Source organism: Apaloderma vittatum, unplaced genomic scaffold (assembly GCF_000703405.1).
Source record: "Apaloderma vittatum isolate BGI_N311 unplaced genomic scaffold, ASM70340v1 scaffold16641, whole genome shotgun sequence".
In the NCBI taxonomy this organism is placed as follows: Eukaryota; Metazoa; Chordata; class Aves; order Trogoniformes; family Trogonidae; genus Apaloderma; species Apaloderma vittatum.
In genome coordinates, this window is record NW_009699852.1 from 18556 (window position 1) to 35864 (window position 17309).

Sequence of the window (17309 nt, forward strand, 5' to 3'; positions counted from 1 at the left end):
CATTTCTGTCAAAGGATACTTGCACATGGTCACCTCACCTGCTAAGGGCGATAAGCAAACCACTGAAGAGCTCCCTAGCAAAAGCAGCACCTGACAATCATCGCTTGCCCAGCGATTAACAGTTGGAGCTCATTTGTCAAGCTGATTTATTAAATGAGCAAAACATGGCAGCACACACAAAACAGCTCAACCCTTTATGTAACAGACTCTGATAAGATGCACCGAGTTATTTTTTTCAAGTTGACGTTAAAGGAAGAGCAGTATGAACAAACACTAGTTTATGGAACCAGGCTGGAGGAAAAAGTGATTTACAGCCTGTAGCTTGTGCTACAGCAGAGATCTTTAGAAACACTGGTCTCTCACTGCCAAGGAAAAAAACCCCAAGACCTATTGTCATCTCAAACCACAAGGCTGTGACTTTCCCACATGCTGCTCTGCTACATGGAATTGAAACTTTTTTTTTTTTAATGCTACAGCATTGTCCACAAATTTGACACTGGAGGTTGGCAGTTTTTTTCTGCTGTATAAGATCTGCCTCGATGCAACCCACAGAGATTTGGTTGTGGTACTGAGTACTTGGTACTGGTAACATCATGTTCTGAGAGTCTTTAAATACTTACAGATTTTTGCCTAAGGCAAGTGCACCTTACAGTGGCACCTGTACTGCAGTTCCCTGTCAGAAGTTTTACTTGTTGACTCTGTACAACAATACAGAAAAATCATTATTCAGGTTTTTGTTTGAACTACAGCATACTTTTTTATTTTATAAGTGTGCTGTCTCACACCCTGTGCTTTACTGTATGTGAGAGCATGTCCTCAAATTCTGCTTTCCATTATTTTCCATTTTGTTCAGCAATTCTGACATGAATTGAGAATTCTGACTCCTACAGAGCAAACCACAAGATAGAAGGCTAAGCTGACTCTGCAGCTGAACTTGTATTTACCTTAACTCTCTCTCCCCCTCAGTACAACTTTATGCTTACAAAACACGACAGATGGCTGAATCTGGCTGTGGACAGCGCGGTGTCCCCAGAGGAGCAGATGTCAGTGCAGCTCAGACATGAAACAGAAGGCTGTGCACAGTTCGGTTTGACAAACCCTATGGGTGCTGAATCACAATGAAGTCTCCAGCAGTTAAAATTTCATTTTAAATTAAAACCTTACAGAGTAGGAATACCTGCGTGTGCATGGCCTTAAAGCAAATTTACAAGTATTGACCTTTAGAAATACTCTTCTGTCCCATACAGAGAGTTGAAATTTCTGTTCCGTTACATAACAATTACTCAAGACTGTGTCACTACCGCAGTCTATGTGATTATACCGTAACAGCCCCATTTCTCACTGATATGAGGGGCTCTGCAACTGATGAACTGGAACTGGCACTGCTGGCATTTAGGTCTATCAAGACTATCATGGCTTATAATAACCTGATGGCTTTCTCGCATTTTAACAGTTGTATATACAAGCACAGCTTTGCAGACATTTGTCTGTAACTGGATATCAAGGGGTAGGGCTGGGCTACCTCAGCCCAAACGGGAAGGGAAAGGGAGTAAGGCAGAGAGACTTGGGGATTGGAAAAGAAACTAACACAGCTTTAATAAAACAATAGTACTAATAAGTTCTACCAATAAAAATAATGATAAATATATACAAGACCCAACAGCTGCTCCCTCGACAGCAATCCCCAGTGATGCTGCAGAGCAGGCGGCACCAGGGCAGCCCCGGGTTCAGTGGCAGAGGGGAGCTGGGTACGGGAGCTGCGTTTGGGAACTGGGGATTGGGATCAAAGGCAGAAGAATGCACAGAATCCTCCCTGGACACTGGCCATCAAAGAAGAGGGTTTAGCCCCCATGATCCCTCAGGTTTACACTGAATATGACGCATACACAATGGAATACTCTCATTGGTCACGGCTCCTGTCCATTGCTCCCTGAAGGTGCAACCTTTGACTTCCTTGTGACCCCTTCACTTCCCAGCACCCCCAGCGTGGCACACAAGAGCCAGCAGTGACCTTGGTCACTACAGGAGCAAGAGCCTTTCTGCATCCCAACCCCTGTCGGTAACTCTAAATATCAGGCGTTATCACTGCCAGCAGCAAACGCTGTTTGCAAAAACCTGCTGTTAACTTCAGAAAGTGCAGCCTCTTAGAAGAGACTGAGGTGGAAAGTAAAAATCACTGAACAGAATCAGTTCTCTTTAGCTCAAATCAGGACATTCCACCCCATATTCCATACTATTTACATCATACCCATGATTACCTTTCTATATGAAAGCCCAGTAACTTTACTGAGTTCAGAATTGTAGGTTCCGGTTAGCTCTGTCATTTAGAGCGTGGTGCTGATAACACCAAGGTCATGGGTTCGATCCCCGTTTGGTCCCCATGTGTTGCCTGACCTAGTTGAGAGGTGTCCCTGCCCATGACAGGGAGGTTGGATTAAACGATCTCTGAGGTGCCCTCCAGCCTAGGCCAGTCTGTGATTCTATAACTCCATCTACCACAGCAGTCTCTCGGGGCAGGAAGGATGGTGTGACATTCGTTGCAGTTCATGCCCACGGGCTGCAGGTTCTCATCAAGGGAGTTACTGTGTATTATTCAATGAGGCTAGTTTTGGCCATCACCACTGTATTATCCTGAAGGACACTTATCAAACACTGTTAGTGCAGTTCTAAGCTGAGTATTCTCACTCAGAGTTAAATTTTGAGGTACACATTGGATTTCACCATCTTTCATCGTTACTCATCTTTTCATCATTACTCACCAATAGTTCCAGTCCTGCTTTGCCTGAAGCAGGAAACATCCACACAGTTTTCCCCAACAAATGTTTTTCATACACTACAGGGACTTTATCCCCTTCTGCTGTATGTAAAGGGTCTGACTGAGCAGGACCGGCACAACTGATGGATGCCCTGGTGTTAACGAACCAGGTGGCTTGTGCTAAATGCCTGTCCCTGCATCTCTTGTGCAGGTCCCTTGACCTTGCTTCTACTTAAGGCACAATCAGTGTCTAGAAGAATCTCCATTTTTCCCTTACCTTTCATAAAAACTTCTGCTGTGTTACTCCAGATGATGATGTCATCAATGCACTTCAGGTGTTCTGGAGCTCCCCAAACCCCTGCTGACAGGGTGTGTGTAGGCACTGGTGGAGCACTCCGCACAAACTTCCGTATCACAGGTCGCTGGCATTTCTTCCGGGTCTACAATTGCTTGCCTGTCACTGTAGATCCTGTCGCACAGCTAATTCTCTCAGGTACCTGAATACCTTTTTCCATGGCGGTCCACTTGGTCGGGCTGCACTCACCTCAAAGGGGAAACCTGCACTTTATGACTGACAAGAGTCACCTCCAGAGGCTGAGACTACTTTTTTCTTGTAAGTGCCTTGCTGATGCCTGCATCTTCAGAGAGGGATCCCGACTGATTTCCCTACTGTCCAGGTGTTGGCCCCATTACCCCAGCATCAGAGCAACCAGGTTGTAAGCTGCTCACCTTCATGATGGCTAAAGTTCTTTCTCACATTTCGCAACTCCTCCGGAGAGAAAGACCAGAGGGCTACCTCTGGTTCCAACTCCTCCTCATCCGATGACCTGACTTCAGAAGGACCCTCTCCTGGATCTTCAGTATCTGTCATGGGGCAAACTGACTTTTTTAGGTGTTTTATTCCCAGGCACAGGGGTGTCAGCCTTCACCTTTGATTCCGATTCCAACCCATCCGACAGTTCTGCTTTAGTAGAACCCCTTCCTGGATCCTTCTCATCTGTCGCTGAGTGAACTGACTTCTTCCAGTGTTTCCTTCGGGTCCCAGGGGTGACCTGTGCTGGTACAGACTGAGGAGAGGCCACAGTGGCTGTCGTTGCCCTGCACCAATGCTTACTCAGATGCCACACCAAAAACAGACTCAAAGGAATTGACATTAAATTCAATATGACAAACCCACACTATTTTGACACTAGTAACTACATTCACAATCATCAAACTCTACTGGAATCAGCTTGTCATACAAAGCAGTATAATTTCCCACGGTAAAATTGGAAGTGTAATTAGTAATAGAATTCAGTAGCCTGTCCCCAGGCTGGCATCCAGCTAAACTCACTGCCCCGTTTATTGCAATGTAAATCAGCAGTAAAAACCACAGCACAATGGCGGCTTTCGTCAAGCGTCCAGAATAGACATACCGCAGAAGTAGCAACAAGTATACAATAACACAACACATTCAGTAATTAAACAGTATTACCATGCTTAACTCCGAACCAAGACTTAAAAGGACATGATATAACAGTGTATTCAACAATGACATGATGTAAGCTGTCCACTGCTTTTCTTTTTCGAATCCTTAGGGACTCTCCAAAAAAAAAAAAAGTCATAAACTCTCACCTGCGCAAGCTGGCCATGTCGTACTGACTGGCAACACAACAGAGCCTGGTCGAGTTGGGCCCCACCTTGGGCATCAGTTTATCTGTCACGGGTTAGGGCTGGGCCAGCTACTAAACGCTGACAGATACTCTATAACCCTGCTCCGACCCCAAAAGGGGGGACAGGGAATAAGGCAGAGCAGAGAACTAACACAGCTTTAATAAAACAGTAATAGTACTAATAAGGAAATAATAAATATAATGATAAATATATATGGACACATACAAAATTGATAGCAAACCCAACTGCTCCCCTGACAGCAATCCCCAGTGATGCTGCAGAACAGACGGCACCGGGGCAGTCCCCGGCTCAGCAGCAGAGGGGAGCTGGGTATGGGAGCTGAAGATTGGTATCAAAGGCAGAAGACTGGATGGAGTCCTCCTCAGACGCTGGCCACCGAAGAACAGGGCTTAACCCCCATGATCCCTTGGCTTTACATTGAATATGACGTAGATGGAATGGGATGGAATAAGCTCGTTGGTCACCTGTCACTGGAAGACTACAAGAGCTACTGTTTCCTCTAAGGAACAGAATCTGTGACTTGTTAAATTGCTAGTTAACAAATTATTAAAGGTTGCCAAAAATACCTAACACGATACATGTTCTTCCTTAAACTTAGAGAACAGCATGACTGTGGTACTTCTCTAAAACAAAAGATGGGTGAAGAACTACTGCTGAAGTACAGCAGACCTTCTCCCCCCTCTCATTGTCATCTAAAATGTAAAAAAAAGTTCTGAAGTTAGGCTTCATTTACTTAGGAATAACTAGTTTGATTTTCCAATTTCTCACTATGCTTTTTACAATTTTGTTGCTCCTTTTATTAAAGATACATGGAGAAGATGCTTGGGGTGTCATAATAGAGAACTTGGCTCTGACGTCTCAGGTAGTCTTGAAATAAATATTTATTTCAACTGATGCACTTTTGTTCATGTTTGAACAGAAATAAAGAAAACATGCTTAAAAATTGCACTTGAAGGCAATTTTTACTGCAAGAGCAGTACTGTAAATTTTATTTCCAATCTGTTTCTCTATGAAGGCAAGTTTCAAAGAATCTCAGCAGAAATTTTTAATAGACTCCATGCCTAGGGCTTATTCCTTCCTCTTCAAGAACCGATGAGTTAGCTACTAACTCCTGAAAACCTTCTTATGTGATGCATCCAAAATGGAGAGGTCTTTACAGCTCTTAACGTAAGTGAATATACTTACTCTTCCTTTCCATCCTGGTTATTTGATCCACAGATATCCTTTGGTACTCTCTAATTTGTCTGAGCTAAGAAATAAATCACAGCATTGCAGAAACTTAGTCAAACAGACCTGAGATTCTCGAGAAATACTGATCAGTCTAAGTATCCCTAAGAAACACTCAGAAGATAAGTAACTTAAGTTACTTAAGGAAGTAACTTAATTATTGAATCTTCACAACTTAAAGAGACATTTGACGGTGTGACACTGTAATATCCTGGTATTTCATTAACTTATTCCTAAAATTAAAAAAACTACAAAGTAAGGAACAAGACTGGAAGGACGGACAGGAAGGACAAAACAGCATTTAACAACGTGGAAAGGAAATTGCTGGGCTGGACAAACTTCCGGTGATGTGGAAATTGGGATGGTGACACAGTTCCTACCTTGCACACACGACTGGCAAAACCCCACCAGTTTCACATATTGTGACAGGGCAAAATACGGCAGGAATTCTATACAGTCACATTAGCAACCAAAGACTTCCTCTGATGGCAGCTCTCTCAGCACTCTGTGATGGTGGGTGTCACACGTGACAAGTTTTCAGGCAGCTCCCAGATGTGAAAGCGGGTTTGCCTGTGTCTGTGTATTATTTATGCCAGTTTGTGATCAGGACTGTTTGGGGCAGGGCAGAGAGGGGGGAAAAGGGTGTTGTGCTTGGAGCGGGGGCAGCAGCAGTATTATGTTTTTTGCATTTTTTTTGACTTTATGGGGCTAAAAAGGGCCTTGAAACACTCTGCCACTTGGCTTCTTTGCCTATTTGTGCAAAAATTCTCAAGTTCATATTACTTTGCTCCTCCCCTCCTTGAATGGGGATAGTTGTTCCTGACACATAGGCACTTTCATAATTTTTTCCAGCATCAATAATAAATTTTCTTAGCAATCCAAATTGAAAACTGGGTATCTAATGATTACATTTTACTTAGGGTATTATTTAATGATGGAAGCATATTAGCAGTTTTATTTAGTTCCAAGTCATTTAAGCTCTACTAAAATTCTCTTAACATTTTTTACTCTACCCAGACGTTAACTCAAATTTACCAGGAATGGAGGAAGGAAGGCTTGCAATCTATCATTTTATGAAGACACTCAAAGAAAGGTGACATAAACCGAGATACCTACTTGGAAGCTGCATCAAGTTACCAGACTCAAGTGGCAAACTGCTGAGGGTTAGGGCTGGGCGGAGCACTGAACACTGACAGACACTCTCTAACCCCCTCTCCCTCACCAGTCGGCAAGGAAAAGGGAATGAGGAAGAGACTTAGGGATTAGGAAAGAAAACTGAAACAGCTTTAATAAAACAATAATAAAAGAACTAATAAGGAAAAAAAAAACCTATATAGAAATATATACAAATTCAGTACTGAATCCAACTACCCCTCGACACCAATCCCCAGTGATGCTGCAGAGCAGGTGGCACCGGGGCAGCCCTGGGCTCAATGGCAGAGGGGAGCTCGGTACGGGAGCGGGATTCGGGAACTGAAGATTGGTATCAAAGGCAGGAGATCAGATGGAGTCCTCCCTGGACACCAGCCACTGAAGAAACAAAAAGAGGCCTAAAGCCTCAGTTTTATACTGGATATGATGTATATGGAATGGAATACTCTCACTGGTCACCTGCCCTGTCTGCTACTCACCAGAGGCACAACCTTTTACTTCCTTGTGACCCCTCTTACCTCTTGGCACCCCCAGCGTGGCACACAGAGCCAGCAGTGGCCTTGGTCACCACAGGAATAAATACAAGCAAGAGCCTTTCTGCATCCAAGTCCCAGGCCGTGACTGTAACACCAGGTGTGATCACTGCCAGCAGCAGACACTGTCTGCAGAAACATGCTGCAAACGTCAGAAAGTGCAGCCTCTTAGAAGACACTAAACTGGAAAGTAAAAATCACTAAACAGAACTGGCTCTCTTTAGCTCAAACGACGACAGAAACAAGATTTCGTTATCAAAAGTTTGTGCCCTTTCCTACACGAGAGGGGAAATGGAACTTCCAAGAGACCCTTCAGATTTCCACTGTGGTAACACAGCTCAGCTTGGCCATAACGCACAAGGAAATGAAACAAAGTTCTGCAGCCCAGTAAAACTGCTTACTTACTGCACTGGTATTTTTTTGCAGTTAACTTCATCAACCAGTCAAAGGGGCTAAATGACAGATCTAAAGCAAACTTCCTGACCCAATCACTTTTTCATCTCTTCTCTGGAGAGTACTACTGTTCAAGAACACAGTCTGCTCTTACCAGCTCCCTGTAAGCATGACAGACACGAATTCAACCTCCCAGTACATTCCAGCTGTCAGGGGAAACCAACACTACTAGTGCTAGCTCCAGAACGAGTGAGGCCTCACCCAGTTCAAGCAACTTGCCTACCTCTAGTCTCAGGGACTGGCTGGTCATCTTCTCTCTGCTGCAGTGTGCCTACCTGTTTCAAAGGGCTATCCGGCTGTCTGACAGCCCAAAAGGCTAGGCTGTACCTCCTAGGTGGGAAAGAATAAAAAAAAAAAAGGCAGGAAAAACTGACTGGAAAAACCAGAGGTGGTAGAGACAAAATTATCAAATCCTAGGTTAAAAACAAGACAAGAAACAGAAATTAGGTGCTTCAAGCATCAACAGGCTTATAAACTAGAGAGTGAGTACTTCAAGCTATTTGAGGTTTAAGGAAAAGTTTAGGTACTACTCGGGTGCAGCAAAATAATAAGCAGCAGCAAACAGTAGTCATGTTCAACAGGAGACACAGGCTTTTGGAATCTAAGTGCTGTCCTACATAATATCTACCCCGCACATCGTTGTTCTGGCTAAAGCTTTTCCAGCTGTTTAGAACTTAATACTCCTAAGTTTGCTCTGCCTCCGTATCTCACACTACACTGAAATGGATCTAGACAAGCACAGGGTCACACAGCTGTTCTTACCTCTGATACGCACTTGTTACCACTGATACTCCCTGCTTCAGTCACACACGTGCCCCATCCAGCGCGGAAAGTTGGAAAGGAAACGAGGCAGGACATCTGGAAACCGCCTGCACCTTGCTACAGCCAACCACTGCCGCTGGAAGCTTTGTTACAAGACTGAGTTGCGTATTTTCTACTTCAAATAACTGCATATACGACCTACTTACACTACAGAATGCAGAAACAGACTGGATCCCCTTTCTATAGGAGCAGAGGTTTGCATACATAAAATACCCTCAAACTGACACAAAGTTAGAACGTTCTCTGTCACCAACAGAGGAAGCTCTCCAATAGCAGGACGTGACCAGTGCTTTATCTTTGAATGGAATTACGCATAAGAAGCACTATGCAAGAAACCTGAACGTGATTCCAGTCTCGCTTAGATGCCTGAGCAACGAAAAAATGTCAATTAACAGGTTAGAAAGAATGTATGCACAATATAATTATGGTGAAAACACACAGCAGGATAAAATAAAAATAATAAAACACTTAATAGCTTTAATGATGCTAAGGGAGAACATTCAAAGGACAAGCTCAATCAATAAAAAGGTCTCAAAGCAATCAAGCACAATCCTTTAATCAACATCAATATTTACCAGTATCAACATCCTATTTCACTTTGCTGTAAACTGTCTCCCAAAGCACTCTCATTATCCCAGAAGCCAACTGCACACTCCATACAAAACTGCAATTTTTAGGCACAATTCTCTTGTCCTCTGTGCCTGATTGAAGCAGACTGACAAATCAGTAGCACTAATGCAGACACGTAAATGGAAGTTTAGTAGGCAATAATACAGGACTTTATATAGAAGCTTCCCCTTTTATTTGTAACCTTTTATTTTTTATGTATTACACCTATAAATTTAGATCAAGGTGTGAATATAATACCCCACAACACAGTGACAGTCCTATTTGGAATTACAATACCTAATGAGGCAGGACACCAAGTCGGCATGATTTCAGAGCCCTGAGTCCCTCTTTCTCCCAAACCTGCTGAAAGCTCCCCTCTACATGTTCCATGCTGCAGTCTGGTTCTTGGTCATAGCTCAAGAACCTCTTGCCTTTCTCATGAGCCAACAATTAGTCCTAACCAGAAGAACTTCACCAGATAAAACCCAGATCTGCAACTCCTTCCAGCTTACCAAGTCAGCCCTCCGACCACCATCAGCTGGCAGCAACACACCAGTTCCATCCTGGACAACCAGGAAGCTTCCCTATCAACCCCTGCTAATGTGCAACCATCACAGGTGAGAAAACAACAGAACTTCTCCCCTCTTCTCCAGACTCAGTTGGACCAGTCCTGTCCCAGTTAATCCCGTTTGGGCTAGGCTAGCCCTCAGGCCCTGCAGCGCTCCCACCAGAGTGGGAAAGCACTCCCACCAGCAGCCAGAATGAGGGGGGAATTGCGGCGGAGCAACAGCGACTCACCTGGGGACAGGCTCTACCCTTCTCCTCAGCCCAGGCAAAGCCTGCTCCTCAACACCAAGCAGCGTTTGTAGTTTGACACAAATCATGTTTTCAATAAAAACGTCGCAGAATAATCTATTCTTCGGCACTTCCCTAAGACACAAGGCAACAATGTCTTTGCACGGTACATTACTACGCTAACCAAGTACGAACATTGGTGTAAGTCGCACTCTGCGGATCGTAACACAACTGCAGCTGCAAGGAAATGAGACCAAAAATGACATTTACTAAACCCAAAAGCATAAGAATGTCCATAAAATCCAGAGTCTCCACCACTATCCAGTAGCTTTCATTTTCATTTTTTCGTACCCAGATCACTACATCAATCTGTACATTGGAAAAGAACATTTTTTTTTTGACAAAAGACTTCAAGGTTTCTGAGTCAAGGTGACAGCATGTTATTATTGGCAACAGCTACTATTCTGGAAGAGGAAAATGTTCAAACAAAAATCGAGAAGAAACCGAGTACAACATGAACTTGTATTGAGGTACGAGGAATAAATAGTGATATACCCGAAAAAGCCGGCACCTCAAAGACATTAAGAATGCAGAGCACAGTACTACACATCAGATTCGTTGAAGATAAACATTTTAAGATGCTTCAAATGTCACACCCTGTCTAAACACTGTAATACTATTTTTTCCTGAGACAAAACATAAAAGTATGAGACTGAGTAAACCAATCTCAGTTCACAAATGCATACAAGCAACCGATTCTTGAATTTGCTTTATTTTTCTCTGCATAAGGAACCCTGCACAGGCAATTCAAATTAAAACAAAATAAATATGTGAATATTCATGTAAAACTGTCCTTGCTAATGAACAATTATACACAATGTACAACTCTTCATGTTCACTGGGAGGGCTTACAAATGTACTGTTCCCAACAAAAATGCACCAAAATGTCTCCATGCAAACTTATCAAAAGTGACAAAGAAAGGAGAAAAAACTTACTGATCATACCTTTTGTTTTCATTTTCCTTTTTTTCTTTTTTTACAATCACAAAAAAATAAAAACATCTAATTTTTTGTTACATTTAGAGTAACTAAAATGTGGCCACTGTCTATTAACATCTGGTTTTATGCTCCTAAAACATCTATGGTTACTGCAAAATTATGTCAACAATAAATTGGACTTAGGGCACTATTTGTAGTAAAAGGAAGATGATTTTGTTCACAGAATGTTAATAATCTGTGTCTGAGCCCTCTGCATTGTCCACATTCCGTGAGAGCATGTAATTGTCCATGTCTATAGACCTGCAATTATTGATTGCATAGCGCAAACGCTCTGCCATGATTAGTTGACTGGAGTAAGGTGGGAGCCTCAGTTGAAAGAAACAAGTCTGTGAGGTAGGCAAGCTGTCGTAAGGCTGTGGAAATGGATAAAAGGTGGGACACTGGTAAGTTGAGAATGCAGCAAAACCCACAACACATCTGTATTCCATTGTTCCCTCCATTCCGTATTTCCGCCACTCCTGTCATCCTTAAGTACGTGCACAACTAGTGCTGTACCACCTGCTCTGTAAATAATTCAACCCACTAATGAAATTCAACTATTTGAAAAATCAATCGCTCCACTATTTAGCAGCCCGCTGGAAGATACCAAGCGACATTCAAGTTACACACCCTAGTGTGCCTTAACACGAGGCAATTTGAAAGACACCTAACCAAAGATGACAGGCAAACCACCGTTATCTTAGATTCCGACAAGTTTTTCATCCAGGTAAGTTCACAGAGAATGTGCTTTTACTGCACAAAACCCAAAAGTAACGCCAAATGAATGCATCCTGTATGTGAAGTAATCTGCTGTAAACTCGTTACAGTGGTTTTAAGATTCTACAGTTCACTACCAGTCATATGTTGCCACTTATTTAGATTTAAAACGTTAACAAAAAAAAAAACAACAACAAACTAAGCCCAAAAATCAACAAATGAAAAAAGGGATTGGAACAGAAAAATGACTGCAGGCAAATTGCAACACAAGAATGTGTCCTGACCTCTAATCATATAACTATAGTAAATTAACCAAACGAATTAGGATGCAATTCACGCAGTGTATATGTCCTTCTACGCCGTTAAAATAGCTTATCCCATCCCCTACCACCTCTGTAAATTTACAATAATGCAAACCTGTCTTTTTTTGTCAAAGAAAAAAAAAGAAGAAAGGAAACAGGATCTTACCCTATCAACCTTCATTATTTGGAATCGCTGAGAGATATCAGCTGTGTTGGCTGGCAATCGAGATCTTCCCGACACAAACCTCATGAAAAGGACTCTCTCTTCATTAGAAAATTCCTCGAGGGTATGCCAGAACCACTGTACTAGCTGATGCTGCTCATCAACTTCTCTGTATCGCACAACTTTCTTTAGAACTTCAACTGATATTTCTGGCATTCCACAGACCATTTGCTCCAACTGCTTGGCAGTCAGAAGAGACAACAAAGGAACTGGAACAATCCAAGACATTCCTTCTCTTACAGCAGCCACCTATTGCCCAAAAAAGAAGAGACATTTGAAGTGCAGTTGTCTTACCTCTGCCACTTACTATCCAAATGCAAAAGGAACATATCAGCTGAGAAAAGAGATAAAGCGACAGATTTAGAGAACGACTGCCAAATACAACCTCCCACATCTGCACCCCCTGTAAGGGGCTGTATCCTCTCTCAAAATTCTGGAGGATATTACAAGTATTTTTAATTGTTAATTGCACATTAAAGAACATGTTCTGAAACAGAACAACTTCAAAAAGTACAAGTACAAGTGATGATGGCTAAACAAAAAGCTGTGTAAATACCATGCATCTGAGCTGGAACAAAGTCGTATTTGTAGTAAGTCTCTACTTGTTCTAGAACACTTAGGATCTGGTACCTCTGATGAGAAAGTTACTCTTCTAATGCAAATAATAATATAATGTATGCAGCTATACCATGAGAAAAAATGGAAGAGTTTTCCTAGCATGTAAGGAGTATAGCTTCACTATATGAATGACAAAATACACAGAAGTACGCATAGAGGTAAATAACACTTCCCAAAACATTTAATGAAATATTTGTAGTTTCTGTGCTAAAGCAGAAGAAAAATAGAAGAAGTTAAACAAATGATTTTCCATAATATTTAGCCACTCTACATGTAGCTATAATGTCTAAATACAGTGCAAGCATGCACAACTGCAGGTTATTTTCTCAAGTGGGGCTGACAGTTGCAGCCAGGCTACTCTAACGAAAGACAAGTTCTGATTTCTAATACTCTTCTGTCAACTGAGTAACTACTATTAAAAAAAAAAAAGGACTAATTTAAGACAAAACCCCCAAACAGTCTGGGGGGCAAAAAAGCCATGGGACCCAGGTGAGACGCAGAACACCAAGCTTTACTCACCTCCTAACAAAGCGTAACAGCAACTTGCATAAATGAAAAAAAATTGTTTGCCTTAACAATGGGAAGAGGGTCATAAGGAGATTCTCACCTGACGGTCCATTTCATGGAGTCTGTACTCAATTGCCCTCTCCACATATTCTTTCCTGTTTGAAAAGGTAAGTGGGATACTGTTCCCTCCAGGGATTATGGGAACCATTTTACCATCAGCACTTTGACCAACAAAAGAATCTAAAGGAATCATCTGTTACGCAAAAGAGGAAAAGTACGTTCAGCGTAAGTCATTCTAGTGATTCAAGTTCAATATTTACTAGCAGTCATCTAGAACTGTAACAAGATCACAAATGATTCCAAACGCACATCGAATGCTTGTTATCCCAATAACGGAGACACTGAATTATATAAATATTGAAGCTACGATCAATCTGATAAAGTAACTACTTCAAAACAAACCTAAGAGTTCCAATTTTCCTATCTTACCTCATGGAAATTTTCTTCAGTAATCCCACTGTCTTCAATGTGAAGAATGCTGTTGAGGGTCTGCACATAGAGCAGATCTACCTCCTCCAAATCCTCCAAGATGAGTGGGATACAACAAAGTTGTTTCCAGACCATGGGAGCCAAATGAAGATCTAATGGCTTTTTTGTACGAATAGCTACACCCATGAGAATGCCCAAGAACTTAAACTGCATCAGATGTTCATCTAAACATGCTGAAGGGTTAAAGAGAAACCTGAAAGAACAAAGCATCAGTGGAAATACTTTAGTATCACTTCTACGCTGCTTCACTAGAAGACGAAACCTTTCCAAGCACAGCACAGGAACTGTCAACACGGTTATCAGCAAAGGGTGTCCCAGATAGATTATTGATATCTTCAGCTGTTACAACAATGGCGGCAGAACTCCTCCTGACCACAAAGGCTGAAGAAAAACAATATCCTAGAGACAATCACGAAGTCTCATCATTTGGTATAAAACAGTTACGAAAAGATTTTAATTTTCACCCACTAACATCTGCAGTAAAAGCAAATTCTGGACAACTTACCTATCCCTATTGTAGCCTACTTCAGCTGTAGCATTTGGGGAAGGAATAAGCAGGTCTACTATTCCAGTTTCCAGTTCCTTAAAAACCAACAACAAAACCACCTTAGATGCAGGGATAACAAACCCATTAAAGAAATACTAAAGCATTAGAGCCTTACAAGACAGAATATTCCATTATAGGCCATTCTAGGATTTTATGATTATTGGGATTACTACTTCTTACAAATTAACAGGAAACGTTTAAGAGAAAGTAAACATAAGCAAGGATGATTTTTTAGCAATAAAAACATGCTTATTTCAAGACCTGTCCTTACATCAGACTCCAATGGTTATTTTACTGTGATTGCTCTGTGATACATTCTTGGTACCTGTTTTGGAAATAATCAGAAGCCATAAACTATACACCTTACCAGGGTAGCTTTTTCAAGAACCAATGAGTTCTGTTCTGAACACTCCTCACATCTCATATTTAATGTAAACTGTCTAGGAAGGAACACAAAAATTATGCCTCAAGTCCTTACCTACTACTCTAGTCTTACAGGCTTCAGAAATTCCATTAACAAATGGAGTTTTTCAGTTTCTTCAATCCCACATCCTAACTCTAACCCCAATACCAGCTTCAGCATTATCCACACTTGCTCCCCTGTCCTAGATGAAGCAGATATACTACCTATCTTTACTACTCCTCATTTTGGGGGTTCTGAGGCTACAGGAAGATCAAGGAATAACCAAACTTCTTCAGTCAGCACTGCCTTGAATCATTCTTCTGGCTACAATCACCGTTGTGTCACAGGGCTGAGACGTATCTTTAAAACTATGAGGAGCACACATCAGCATTGACCAGCTTTAACTTAGTCCTGGTAGTCTGAAGCCTTCAGTTTCCAGAGGATTCTGAAGAGACTGCTATGTGGACAACAGCAAAAATACCCTGGCTACACAGACGAAAACATGGACTTTCTGCTACTGATCTCCTTCCCAGCACTGAATGAAGGAGGTGACACCGATCTTCAGGTACGTGAGAAACACCTGCCCTGAGGTGGTTCTGTACTGTGTGCATGGAACGGACTGTAACCACAGAACACACTGCAACTTCTCTTAGATTGTGTAACTCTGTCTTTCCTGGACAGAAAGTTGGGCAGCAAAACGCTGCCACAATACGTAGGGGCCATCTCAGAATTCTAAGGGCCCCCCTGCAATACTAGTTTAGAGTGTGGCCTTACGGCATCTCCCTGCCACAACCTAGGACGGTTTCTCTGTCCTCAGAGACATTCCTAAGCAGGCAGCTCTAGTGCTGTTGCTCAGGGCTGAAGAAGAAGTATTTGCTATACGGCAAAAGGAAATTTGAAAAATACTAGAAGACACCAGACAGAATAAAACCTCTACCCAGGTGTTTAGAACTAACAGACTTCACATACCTGGCACATTTCTGTAATAGTGTCATCGAACACTCCACCTGCATCATCAGCTCCTTCTCCAACCAGTTTCACTTTCCAGGCACGGGACGGTAGGCGAAGGTCTGATGCGTTCAGCTTTACCACTTGTCTTGCTATTTGCACAAAAATGGGCTTGCATTTCCGACCTCTTTCAAACAAACAAACAAACAAATAAAAAAATAAAGACACAGCCATGCAATGTAACTTATAAACACACAAAGGCTACTGAAGTCAGCTGATAAAAACAAAGCTTATGAGAGAGAAATCAGTATGCCAAAAGTTAAGAAAGTGTATGAATATCATGAGTATTTGTCTGAGGCGTAAAACAATGCCTGTGGAAACAATACTGACCTGGTCGATATCCTTTTCACAGTAATCTGTGGCCCGTAGTTTTTCCCCTGAACCATGGTTTTTCCTATAGAGCGTACCATGGGGAGCGTGTATACTCGTGGTGCTAGCAAGGGCCTGAGCTGGCCTTGAACTATTCCCCACGTTCCAGCATTGTAATGAGATGTACTGTTCTGCAATAAAGCAGTATGAGAACAGACGTATTAATGAGGGATATTAATTCCATTCTTTACAGAATTAAAACCTTCACAGTAATCACTAGCACTTCTATGTTTCAGGAAACAGACAGGTCAGCACTTTTTGTTTTTAACTTTGAGGCCAGGAAACTTTTGGAAATTGAAATTCCGACACATCAATGTCAGCATAAGCAAAAAATACAAGATGACTTAGACAGTTTGGTTTAACCAAGATTTTTTTTAGTTATTATTTCTTACAAAAACCAATGGAACTTATTACTGTGATCCATCTGGATCTGACCAAAAACTCTCTAGTGACATGGCATAACACAAAGCAGCTAGGATGGTTTTTTTGTTAAATGAAATTGTACCTGGTTATTGGGACTGAGGTTGAGTAATCTCCATGAGGAATACATGAGGTCAGAAAAATGGTACAGCAGTCTGAGCCTTGCTCGTACTGTATGAATGCTCACTTCTTTCAGTGCCCCATACTGTGGTGGAATGGCATCAGGTAGACCAAGCTGTAAAGGCACTGAAACACCTACCACAGAAAAAGCAAAAAACGCATTACTTCAGAAAGGGTAGCTGTCTTGCTTTTGGCTTATGTTCTTTACAGTATTTTACGCTGTGCTTAGCTGCCTAGTGGAGTTATACCACAACAGCAGCAAAACTGAAGAGTCTCAGCTAAACTCAAAGACCTGCAGGGATATAAACCACTACCAATTTTGCTGCCGGTGTTCAGAAGTTCCTGTTGCCCTCACCCCCCAGGAAACACAAAGACTAAATCAAATGACCTTACAAACAACCCCAGTTCTTTACCTGGAGCTCTTGGTGGAACAGGGGGAGCAGTCCAGGCAGCACTGTGGCAACGTCC

The 17309-nt window shown here is 42.1% G+C and overlaps 1 protein-coding gene across 1 annotated transcript in view; it reads right to left on the bottom strand.

The window, feature by feature from the left end:
* Positions 1-10774: 10774 nt before the first annotated feature.
* HERC1 (HECT and RLD domain containing E3 ubiquitin protein ligase family member 1) overlaps positions 10775-17309 on the bottom strand; it is a 76567-nt gene continuing 70032 nt past the window's right edge. Inside the window, exons 69-77 of the mRNA XM_009878571.1 lie at positions 17255-17309; positions 16807-16976; positions 16263-16432; positions 15894-16059; positions 14480-14556; positions 13915-14167; positions 13526-13678; positions 12244-12549; positions 10775-11432 (exon numbers count right to left, since the gene is read on the bottom strand). The exon at positions 17255-17309 is cut by the window's right edge and continues 81 nt beyond it. Of these exons, the coding sequence (XP_009876873.1) occupies positions 11247-11432; positions 12244-12549; positions 13526-13678; positions 13915-14167; positions 14480-14556; positions 15894-16059; positions 16263-16432; positions 16807-16976; positions 17255-17309 (1536 nt within the window). The 3' untranslated portion in view covers positions 10775-11246. The remainder of the gene's footprint in view (positions 11433-12243; positions 12550-13525; positions 13679-13914; positions 14168-14479; positions 14557-15893; positions 16060-16262; positions 16433-16806; positions 16977-17254) is intronic.